We start from the raw sequence: 13021 nt of genomic DNA, 5'->3' as shown, positions 1-13021 counted from the left end.
GATGTGCGAGATAAACTTTGCTTTATGCAAGTATGTCTGTCTGCCAGCATGGGTTACTCACCTGAGAACCATCTTTCAGCTTGAGGATGCACTCCATGGTGTTGATTGTGACGACTACAGGTTCTGAGCTCAGCTTGGTCCATGGCACATGTATTCGTAACTCATGTATATGACCACTTAGGAAAGTGAAGGGAAGCTTCAGTTCCTGTAAGACATGCACACAAATACAAACAAGAAACAACAAGCCATAAGCCAAAGATTTATCCCTTTGCAAACAAAGTAAATAACACAAAACCAAGTCACAAGCTGATATGGTGAATGTTTGGTCCAATAAAAGGCTATTGAAATTAGTGCGAACAATTCAATCTGTCCTGCTGAAAATGCAAGAGCAAACAGAGTGCTGCATTTAAACAGGAACTTGCTACTAATAGGTGCACTGTGACAGGTTAAATGCAAACATTACAGAAGGACAAACGACACTGCACACCGTTTGGAAGGAGCAGAGCCACAAATTCACAGAATGTAACCTGGGTCAAAGTGAGGCCACAGGAACAGCTGGAACACAACGGGCGTTCCAGATAACAGGTTACAATAATCCACAGCAATCACAAGCGCTCTGAGGATAGTATCACCTGTATGCTGGTGTCTGTTCTAAGCTGGTGGCATGCCTTCTAAAATCCAGTTTGCTTTTCCACAAGGCTAGAAAGCCGTGTCATTATGTCACTGTATGCATCTGTGCACATCTCAGATTTCAAAGAGTTCAACATGTCTTTAAAAAGTTTGGTAATAACTGTAATTTCGCAGGTAAATCTGTTTGAATCGAATAGATGTTTAATACGATGTTTTAAACACGTTACAATAATCATGTTGGAAAAGTATTTCCAGTGGCGTCAGGGTGATCCAAACTGTATCTTATTTTCCATCTCTTACAATTTTGCAGTTGACTACAATATGGATACTTCACTAATTATATCACTTGCTCAATCTAAGTGCTCAGTAGAAAGTTGTACAATAAAAGTTTCTCAGACCTGCTCCAGAACATCCAGTTTGAGATCCAACTTGCTGAGCACGACATCACCCCCCCAGAGTGAGAGCTGCAAGTCAGAAGGCTTCAAGTTCTTGATGTAGCGGTTCACATAGCTCATCAACAGTGGAGTGACGTATGACTCCAGCATCCTGACGGTCTCTCAACCCTACACAGAGAAATAGTTACAGAACAAACACTGTCACTGATATGAACTTTCTCAATTTTACATAAATTAATGTTGGGGTAATGAAGTGTACAGCCGTGGCCAAAAGTTATGAAAATGACACAAATATTAGTTTTTTACAAACTTTGCTGCTTTTAGATCTTTGTTTCAGTTGTTTCTGTGATGTACTGAAATATAATTACAAGCACTTCATATGTCTCAAAGGCTTTTATCGACAATTACATGACATTTATACAAAGAGTCAGTATTTGCAGTGTTGGACCTTTTTCAATCAACCTCTGGGCCAAATCCCGACTGATAGCAACCCATTCTTTCATAATCACTTCTTGGAGTTTGTCAGAATTAGTGGGTATTTGTTTGTCCACCCACCTCTTGAGGATTGACCACAAGTTCTCAATGGGATTAAGATCTAGGGAGTTTCCAGGCCATGGACCCAAAATTTCAACGTTTTGGTCCCTGAGCCACTTAGTTATCACTTTTGCTTTATGGCACGGTGCTCCATCATGCTGGAAAATGCATTGTTCTTCACCAAACTGTAGTTGGACTGTTGGAAGAAGTTGCTGTTGGAGGGTGTTTTGGTACCATTCTTTATTCATGGCTGTGTTTTCAAATTCCAAAAATATTTATGTAATTCTCAAAACTTTTGGCCACGACTGTACTGTTTACTAACACTTATTATTCAGCACTTAGTATTTGGTACATTTTACAGGAGACAAATACTCCAGTTCTAGATTTGCTAATTTTCTGAAAAAAAAAGAATAAATCTCTGAAAGCCAACAGTATCAACCCATCAATTAAAGCAATTTGAAAATAGCTCCACCCAGCAGTGAAAGGGTAGTTGAGTTATACGGTTGTTGTTAGAAATGAAATCGTTCAAGGAATAAGTATTCATAATTGAGTATTATTTCCGCTCATACAGAAGTGGTCATGAATGGGGAACAAGTTTGAAAGAGGGTTTAATAAGAGATTTAATAAGACGACACCAAGTAACACAGTTATGCTGTCTATTGTTACGAAAGTCCGCTTCTCTGGGAGTCTACTGTGTCAACATCATGTGAGCAAGTTTCCGTTTAAGAATCTACATAACCAATATGAACACACTGTACAGGGAGGTGGCACACACTACGAGCACTCACATTACACATATCTTGGTATCAAAAGAAATAAACTCTCAGATGACAACAAGGTAATGTTACCATTTCAGTACTGTATATTATGGCACATACTGTATTGTTATTTATTTATAAAAAGATTTTACATATAGGCTTCTGGTTCCATGAATATGAAAAAGGAGCAAGTGTGACAAAGTTACCAGAAGAACTTGGGTACATATATTCACCAGCAGCAAAAACCTCCCTTCAGTAAAACCTCCAAGGTGTTTTACATACAAAACTGCACAAATCTGTATCTAACACTACTGATTATTTTCAAGCAAAGAGTTTTCACAAGACTCTTTGCTTGAAAATAATTGCAAATATTGACTGTACTTATTTTAGTTCTCTTTATGGAAATATATTTTATGTAGAAATGTTTTCAAAAGCAACTTATGGCATTGTATTTGCCCAAGACTTTTCCAAAGTACTGTAAGTAAAACAGCTGTTAGGTTTTACTGAGCGTGCTGGAGTAAAACTCATCTGGAAACTCCATCTGAAAATTGGTCTATCATGTAATGTGTTGCTTTCTTTATAAGCAGGCAAATATTCTAATGGTATTACCATATTTTTAATGTTATTTTATTATTAGTTTTTAAGTTATGTTTGGAAATAGTGAATGACCTTTGCACAGAACTCTATATATTTATATACATGTTGTATATATTTCTATACATATGTTTAGTGCATTATGGCATTAACTTTGCCTTATATAAAAGATCCCACTAGTCAGTACATTAGCCAAAAATTTTAAATTGTAGCCAAACATATACACAGTAAAGTTTGCTTGTTAACATTATCATTATTTTTATCATGACTGAATATGATGCCAAAACAGACTGTTTAAGGTGATGAGGACTAATATTAATTAGTCTATTAAACAAATCTGAGTTAGAAGACAAATTAAAGGAACTGGACCAACATGGACCAAATACAAGAGCTGTTTGAATTTAACAGCACAATGAAGTATAGAGCTGGAAGGAACCTAGTAGAGCCGGTTTAGACACACCTTGATGTTGTGCATCTCATTCTCTGAACACTTCAACAAACAATGCTGTTAGCTCATCGCTGGAGCAGTCTGAAGAGTTAGTACAGGATAAAAGCAGCAGCACTGAATATGCTGCAAACTGATGTTAAAACACAGCATCAGCTGCCACTCGTACCAGGACAGGTCTTTGACTAAAAAATCCAGGAGGCACAAACTTATTGCCACCTTTCCTCCACAATATAAACAAAGCACATGAAGCAACAGACTTCCTATAGCTGTTTATCTGTATTTACCCCTGCTCCTGTCAACCCCTAAAAATGAGTTCTGTTGCACTAGTCACATGACTCCGATATAAAGTACATAAACCTATTCATAAAAGAAGTCAAAGTACATAGTTTAACACACAGATTCACAAAGTCCAGGACAAGGTATTGGAAAATATCAGTTATTTGTTATACTATTTTCGATATTAATAACTTTTAAATGCATGACATTTAACTAACATCTTTATCCAAAATTACTTAGGCTGCTTTCATCATTTACAAAATTGTGGTACTTAAAAGTTCGCAACACAAATCAAATCAACACCTAGAAGTCATGATAATGTTGCATTGGCTAATCCCTGGTGATTCCCATCCCTAGTGTTCATGCACATACGTGGCAGTGTGTAGTCACAACAGTGTGTGTCTCAGAACTATATTTACAGCATTTCTTGTACAGGTTGCTGTTTTTATGTCTCTGGGGGCCCACCTTATAAACAGAGTTGACAGGTCTCGCAAAATTCCCATCCCATCTATATGTTTTTATCTAAATCTGCACACAAAAACCCAAAACTATACCAACAATGAAAAGAGGAGAAAAGTTTTTTCTTCTTTTCCCCAGTCCTTGTGATGTCCAACATCTTTATTCCCTAATATTTCTATTGTCTAATGTGGACAATCCATAATCCTTCTCCCACTCCATCTAATCCTTCGCCCACAACATTTACAACAACATTATTTACCTTAAATTGACAACTTGCAATCACAACCAGATGTGCTCTGAAAACATATGATTGCACTTGGTGCCTTGGTTGTTAGGATTACACTTGTCATTTCAATTCCTTCAAATAGTGTTTATTGGGTTGGAGGTCAGGGGTCTATGGCCTGCACATTGGCAAACTATGTTTTAAAGAACCTCTTTGTGCAAAGAGACGAAATGATGAATCAGGTTAGTTCCGGTGAAACAACATCTTATATACACAGTATACAAAAACATTTTAGTCGTTATATTTTAATGAAGACCCTTAAATGGTCCTGTATCCACTTACATTTGGCCATGTAGTGTAACAACGTTTATTTTCAACCTGGAGTAACCTGATTGAATGAAAGGCATTCCACAAGTGGTGATATAGAGTATAAAAGCACTAAGACAATTAATTATATGTATTGAAGTTACATCACAGGTGTTACTACATCACAGGTGTTATGTTAATTACGCTAAATGTTGGTCACCATCATGGGTGAAAGTAGGTTGTTACGGTCCGTGGCACTGGAAAGAGGGGAGAGCAGCTGCCTGCCAAAACCCACATTTGAACCCAGTAATAGAGGTACTTTCAGAAAAAAAAACACATATGGTTATGTCAACATATGGTTAACTTGATAACCTGATAACATTAGCAGGTCTATAATGTCTAACCTGATGACATTTTGTCTTCTTAGTAATTGCTTATAGGTCGTTACTGAATCGCCTCTGAACTGTCCGTATGGTTCTGTATATGACTAACACAAGTTACAAAGCTAACTTTGCTTAGCTTCTACTTAGCTTCTAACACAAGGCAGAAATTAAATCTCCCTAACCGCTGATCAAGTGCATTACTCTGTGTGTGAAAAAGTTATTGTACACCCTAGACTGTGCACTAGCTTTCCATTTAATGCTATGTGGGAATTAACGCCTAAAAACTGGAAGTTAGCTGACAAACTAAATTGGAATAAGTGATCAAATACGAGCAATTTTGTACGTTTCTCAGGATTGTTCAACACCTTCACGTTTTATTCTTCTCATCTTTTGGCTACATAATACCGGTAAGAATTTACAACTACTTTCACCCCTGTTAATTGCAAGTGTCAGTCTTGGTTAGTTAATTCTATGAGTCGTGGAAGGGTATGTGTTAGCTAAGCAAAATAACTGGTTAAATAAACAAAACTAACCTTAATCTGTTGATAATAAATCATATTTGTGAAACTCACTCACTCATCGTCTTTACTGATTGATCCTGTATACAGGATCATGGGGAGCCTGGAGCCTATCCCAAAAGACTTAGGGCACAAGGCAGGGTACACCTTGGACGAGGTGCCAATCCATCGCAGGGCACACACCTACACACACTCACACACTACGGGCAATGTGGGCATGGCAATTAGCCTGTGCTAACCACTAAGCCACCAGGCCGCCATTGCATTTGTGGAACTGTTGTCTAAAAGCAATATCACATGCCACGGTGCTGAATATCAGCACTTGCTCTTGTGTGATATTGCATCATTATTTTTGTGTTATGCGCACACTATCTGCACTATACACTTTCCTAACACTTTTATAAAAAGTGTGCATCATTTATTACTTTTCAGTGAAAATCCAAAATTTATCTAACACTAGTTTTACTGCTTCTAACTGACGGTGTGTGTGTGTGTGTGTGTGTGTGTGTTTGTCTGTCTTGTTATCTCGCTAACAAATACATATCCAAACAACAGACCCGAATCTTGGTTAGAAATAATACAAACTTGCCCAGCAGTATTTGTACTAAGGATGACTCTGTAAGTTAATGAGCTCCAGGTTACTCAGTGTAGTGTAGCACAGCTAACACCCAACAACATACACACTCCAGAAGTTACTGACAGAACACGTTACTGCTTACAAACTAGCAGAGATAACGCGCCTATAATGCGTGTATTAATACAGCTTACCTTGGCACGTTTAAATCAGCGTGATAAATTAGCTTTTATTCATTGTCTTCACTGTTTTTAGCCAGGTGTCACAGTCCACACAGTTACAACTTCCGCATACTCAATCATAAGCCACGCCCCCAAGAAATGACATCACTTCCTTTCACAACAGGATACTGTGACTTACAGCTGGACAGCTATAGATTATCATGCTTTATTTGCATGTAACGTTAGTACATATAAGGAAGAAATATACAGAAATACACAGCGTTCGAAGGAGAAGAGAAAAGACCAGGTTTTAAAAGAAAAGAGAAAAAGTAGAATAGGAAAAAGAGGACTAAACCTGCTCCGTGTGAACAGAGGGGTTTTCGGGGGCGGGGCCAATTGTTTAGCCCGTGCTATTTTACCAAATATGAAAATAGCGCTAATACACCTACAGTTAATTTAATTAATTGTGAATTTAAACGCACTTGTTTCAACTAGTGTTTTAAAAGGAATTTTATTAAATTAGCATGCGTCAAATTATGAAAAATAAGAAAAATAAATAATATCATATTTTGCTAAAATTATTATAAATTCAATTTAATTCCTTTTTTTAATTTAAATATTAGAAAATATGTTGCTCGCCTTGACAGGGCCGGGAAAAAACCTGCTTAATTCATTCATGCACAGTTGAGCTACATGTAGGTGTAATCTGGTCCAGGAATGGATAGAGAGACTTGGTCCAAATCAATTTTCCACCAGTGGCACTTCAGTATAAGGTCCAAATAAAAAAGACGCAGACATGGGCAAAAGGGGAGCACATGAAGCTTTGCTCCTATTATGCACAACTGAGGTTCTGGGATCTGGAGCTGCTTCAGTTGGTCCAGTCTAGGCTCAGCCATGTTATGTGGCAATAAAATAAAGTCAGTTGAGTGTAATGAATGACCAGATTACCACATCAATTATTTTTTCCTCATTACATGGATATATTCCAGCACTCGAATTGTGAAAGAGTGGTTCTTGGAGCATGACACTTTTTTACATATGAATTGGCCACAATAATCAAAGCAAAAGGGGGAAAATGTTGCTTCTGGTAATGGGAGACTTATACTGAACTGCACAGTAAATAAAGTTGAATTATGCTCAAAATGTTGAAACATCATAATAAGATAGTTCTCATTTAAGATTAGGAAGACTTCCACCTGGCGAACAACCTAAACATCATTACATTTTCCAATTTACAGATTTATTCAGGTTTGTCCTCCTATTATGCTATGGGCAATGCAATTTGAAAGTAAACACATAATGTTTTTGGGAAAAGTACAGTCTTTTTGAATTCTATTTAATTTATAAGTACCTAATAAAATTATTATGTGGTTCTCACAATGTAAAAACAAATTATAAAATACAGATGTAGTCATTTGGGGAAAGGCAGACCTATAGTGGCAGTTCAGAGTTCTGGAGCATTTAGGTGAGTGTTTACATCATGCCAAATAGAAACGATTGCTCAGCGATTTGGAAAGGAGTGTAAGGCCATTTCCAAACAATTTTAAATTCACCTTTCTGCAATGAGAAATACTGTTTATAAGTAAAAAGCCTTCAAGACTTCAGTCCAAGGTTAGACCATTTAATGCTCACAAATATATTTAATATTTATATTAAATATTTATATATTTAATATAAATATTTAAATATAAACCCCAAAAGCTACATCATGTGACCTTCATGCCTCTAAGAGCACATTAACTGTGTATATAAATGTCCTTGACACCACACTGAACAAATATGACTTTCATGGTAGTATGACTAGGAGAAATAAATAAATAATGTCACAGTAAATAAAAAAAAAAGGTGATGCAGTATGTTGTTCATCTGAGGGTTTTTTCCTAATACTAAAATCTGCTATTTTTATTATGTTTTACACAAAAAAATGGAAATAAAGTAAACTTTTACACATGACTAAATACAGTACATACAAATTGTACTTTTAGTTATATTAATCAGTTGGTACACTGATTAATAAGTAAACTGATTAATAAGTAAATAGATTGATCCCATTTAAGGGTCAGCAATTGGTCTTTGCATGGGTACCTCTTGGACTTGGGCCCAGGTCATCTGTCCCCTTGGACTTCCTGGCCTGGGTACACCCAATTAGATTACTATCCCAAAAGTGGTGCTGAAATTTTTTAATGTTTTTAAAAAAAAATAATAATTTGTTAAACCCAATGCCTCCCAACTTCATGTTAGTGATTAGGAGTACCTCCAGCATGTAGCTTCTCTGTGTATACATGAAAAGGGCTTAGTCCAAGGAGCACAGTGCAGGTCTGAGAAAGAACAACTCAAAAACTGCAGATTTCAAGATTAATTCAAACAATTGTACATAATACTTTTGTGGGATGTAGCAACTTTGCCAGGGTTGGAAGAAACCCGAATCTGACTCCACCTAGCTAAGAGGACATTGGTTCAGATGACCAGACACACCCCAGCAACTTAAAAAAGACACAAGCCAGCTATTAACTGGAAATTTCTGGAACACCTTTGTCAGTGTCTGCGGTTTAACAAGATTTATTTCACTGTAAACTGAAAGGCTATTGTCCATGCAGAAGACTCTGTTCCAAAATTGACACAGACTTTTTAGCTGATTACATGGGCAAAGAAGTCTCCTGGAGAAAAGTTTTTACAAACAGTATTTTTGGAGAGATGAGGCATTCAAACAAAGAACATTGTACCAGCTGTTAAACATGTTGATGGTACCATCATGCTTCATGGCTGTTTTGCTGCCAGTGCAACTGGTGCTTTTCACAGATAGAATAATTAAGATGGAGGACTACCATATATTTTTTTAGCATAACTACAGAATTCTTCATCATAACCTAAAATTATTAGTCAGGTGGTTGAAACTTGGACAAAAATATTCCAACAGGACAATTACCCCAAACACATCAAGCTGGTTGTTAAATAAGCAGGCTAACTAAAAGCTTGTGAAGCCTGAATCCTTTCCAAAAATGTGCGTATGTGTATACAACATTACAAGTGCATATTTGATTGGACACTACCAAGATCGCCAGAAGTGGTCAAATGTTCAACCAGAATTCTGCCAAAAAGCTTGATGCCTGCTAAAAGTATTTGCTAAAACTAAGACTTGCTAAGGAAGTTGTAACCAGATATAAGACTGGCTGTATGTATATTTTTAAATTTCAGAATACACAAAATAAATGAAAATTTGGGTTTTCTTCTATTCTAAAAATTAATTGCAAGATTGAATGTAGGATTGCATAGTGGCATAGGGGTTAGCACTGTGGCCTCGCACCTCCAGGGTTGAGGCTTTGATTACCGCCTCGGGTCTGTGTGCATGGAATTTGCATGTTCTCCCCGTGCATGGTGGGTTTTCTCCAGGTACTCTTGTTTCCTCCCATAGACATATGGCTAATTGGCATTCCCCAAATTAGCTTGTTGTTTGTGTGTGTCCTGTAATAAATTGGCACCATATAGAGTTAAGTTGAGTCTCCTGGAATAGGCTGCCCCCCACCTCCCCTCCACAACCCTGTAACAGGATGAATAATATAGAAGATAAATTAATTAATTGATGTCGAATTCGTGGCAAGGCATGTTCATACAACGAAAAAACAAAAATTTTGCCCAGCCATGAAAGCTTGAAAAGTCTCCTCTTGTTTTGGATTTTTAACTCTTTTCTGGATCAATACCTATTGACCAAGAGGTCATACACATGCTTTATACGTTTTTTTTTTTATAGAGAATGGCTTCAGAAGATAAATGAAATCTTTATTTTTGGGCTTAATTATAACCACTTTACTGATTACTGGTAAATGGTACTTACTTTTGAACATCAGTTTGAATGTGATTGGTTAGGGCTGAACATTGTCACGTGACACATTATACAAGGCTGCGCGTGAAATAAAGGGCTTCTCTTCCCCTCGTCTTATTTCTTTTTTTATTTGTATTATTTTTTGGGGGTTATTATATCACATTCGACGTGTAAGAAGATATGTCATGATTTATCTTATTTTTATATTTTTATATCACAAAAACATGGAATTTTAACAGAGATGTGTAAATTTTTTATATTGTTTAGATATACCTTGGACGTTTGATCTAACAGACCATCAAATAGTCAACGATCCAATCGAATTAACTCGAAGTAATCCATGTAACCACTAATAGCGACAATAGGGTATCCTATTAATACTATTACTTTTATTATATACTGCAAAACGCTTTACTATACCACGGCGCAGCCATATGGTTCTTATAGCGGTTTATTTATTTATTTATTTACAATAGTGGAAATCAAAAAATAGTTCCGTTATTTAGTATTTAATATGTTCATTAATGTTCGGTAAACTAATGCAAAATCCAAACGGCAATAACTCAAACACAAGCATAAATTGTTTTTTTAAAAAGGAGAAAGATTAGAAAAATAGAAGACAAACGTGTTATAGGCTATACTATGTTCTGCTATATACTGTTATATAATATTTACTATTTAAATAGTTACATTACATCGTTTTTCAAAACTGTGTTGCAGGAGCTTCTGCGTCCTTAGACCATAAGGTTTAAGAACCCGATATCGACCATTACCCGCCACTGTCCGTAAAGGAAGCCTATTAATGATAATAACTCGTTATGAAGGCGACATAAATTAAATACAACATAGCAGGACGTAGAACAACTCTATAATACTTATGCATTACTTAATGCAAGCTAAAAGCAATTTTAAACATCATTAAAGTAAGCTGTTACGCTTAGTTATTTTGGCGCTATATCTGTTTTCAAACCTAAATATTTCTAATGATTAAAAAACCTTTATATAAAAAACATCTAAATGACATTTTTAAGTTTCAAACTCTGGTTCTAAAACAACAGACTTAACACGATTGATGGTTTGTGCTGACAAACTGATTATTTTGACAAATTTGTGTATTATATAGCCTCTTGTCCTGTTTAGAAAAGTTCAAAGGCAGTTCTGTCTTATGCGGCGCAGTTGAAATATCCATACTGCTGTTGTGCGTGTTGCACTGGGCATGGACTGAGGAATATTACCCTGTGATTAAATACGATGTCCTCTTCATTATTGACTAACTGTAAGTTCTTGTTTTAGTATAATATTTACGAAGCCTCTTACAAAGCCTGGTGGTTTTTATAAACTGTAACTGAAACATATTCGATTGTTTTAGGCAGTACATTTTTGTCAAACAATATTGACTGACGGTTAAAGTAGACTTACTTACCTACAGTGAAGCTGTTAGAACTGTGACAATCAGAGGATCAGGCCTATCTTACAACGAGTCATGTGATTATAAGTTATATCGAAATCATGTATAGTATCTGAATACCTAATGTATAGGTTTTCAAGCTAATCATCGTTGTGTTATTATGCCAGCTACGTGAAGTTTTAATTCAATTCAATTTCAATTTTATTTATATAGCGCTTTTAACAATGGTCATTGTCCCAAAGCAGAAGTTTTACATTTTATACTAGCCCTCATAGTCATAAAAATAATAATTACTAGTAACAGTATCCGTACTAGTATGCTCTTCTTCCTCCTTCTATACTACTTCTAAAACAAAAACTAAAAGAACACCACCACCACCAACAACAACAACAATAATAATATTAGCTAATACAAACAATAATGCTGTCGTTTTGTATTTTACTGTGTAATCTGTAAGTAACTGATAAAAGACTGAAAGAATGAATGTAAAACTGGTAGGTTATGATTATGAAGGATATGAAGTAATAATTCATTATAAACTTAACTGAAATATATTTAAACTAATATAATAAACGCCTAAGATCCTAATTGCAACCGAATTGTAACTCATAAGCCTATAAATAAAAAATGGAATCGTGAAAGTTGCTTTAATAATTTTTTTACACTCAAAAATTAAGTTGTTTGTCCATAAAAGTATGGACATACCCACTACATTTCGTAAAGGCAACGTTCTATAAGAAGTAAGAAGTGGCTGACTTGCAAATTACAAAAAGTAATTTAGGCTGTTTGATTGCGAAACTAACATGATATTTAATCATTTGACTGTACCTTTATTTTAGTGATCATAATGTCATTTTATTTGTTTGGCATAAAAAATGTAAACACCAGATAACTTTATTTGCCATTACTTATTTCTCTCTAAACCGTTACAGACAGAGAACCTCAACTGAACATTGTTGACCGTTATTAAAAAATAGTCCATTGGTAGGTGAAGCTCTAGGTTAAATATGTGCAACGGTAAAACATGTTGATTATACTTGATTTCCAATTTCTTCTTTAAAAAATTGAAGCCAATATTCCCTGTTTCTAGCACTAGCAGTATTTTCCCGGGCAGATAGGAGGTGCAAGCAGCTCGGGTGAAAGCGCAGTGCAGGCCATTGTATTTCACTCTCTCTAACACTGCTGAAAGTTAGAAATGTGATGGTTTAGAATGTCTGGATAATTTGCTTGGTTGATCAGCTGTGATAATAATAATAATAATAATAATAATAATAATAATAATAATAATAATGAGTATCACAAATAGAGTAAAGTTAGCTCACGTGTCAAACTTGCACATTAAAAAAACGTTTTTAAAAATAAAAAAAGCACTCAAACAATGCTTTTTTTGACAGGCAGATGCGTTGATTTTTATCTAGGCTGAGAATACACAAAATAATAATTTCAAATTCTTTTTTAAACATTTACAACAACATAAAGGATAGTAAACTAATAGTCTAATTAGTTTAATAATCCATTGCAAAGCGCCATGACA

The 13021-nt window shown here is 35.6% G+C and overlaps 1 protein-coding gene across 1 annotated transcript in view; it reads right to left on the bottom strand.

Moving 5' to 3' along the window:
- LOC128514032 (intermembrane lipid transfer protein VPS13B-like) overlaps nt 1–6387 on the bottom strand; it is a 107892-nt gene extending 101505 nt beyond the window's left edge. Inside the window, exons 1-3 of the mRNA XM_053487671.1 lie at nt 6293–6387; nt 1029–1193; nt 62–205 (exon numbers count right to left, since the gene is read on the bottom strand). Coding sequence (XP_053343646.1) covers nt 62–205; nt 1029–1175 — 291 coding nt within the window. The 5' untranslated portion in view covers nt 1176–1193; nt 6293–6387. The remainder of the gene's footprint in view (nt 1–61; nt 206–1028; nt 1194–6292) is intronic.
- Nucleotides 6388–13021: the final 6634 nt, after the last annotated feature.

The sequence above is a fragment of the Clarias gariepinus genome, chromosome 26, assembly GCF_024256425.1.
Source record: "Clarias gariepinus isolate MV-2021 ecotype Netherlands chromosome 26, CGAR_prim_01v2, whole genome shotgun sequence".
Lineage (NCBI taxonomy): Eukaryota > Metazoa > Chordata > Actinopteri > Siluriformes > Clariidae > Clarias > Clarias gariepinus.
This window is presented reverse-complemented; position numbering and strand designations above follow the sequence as displayed.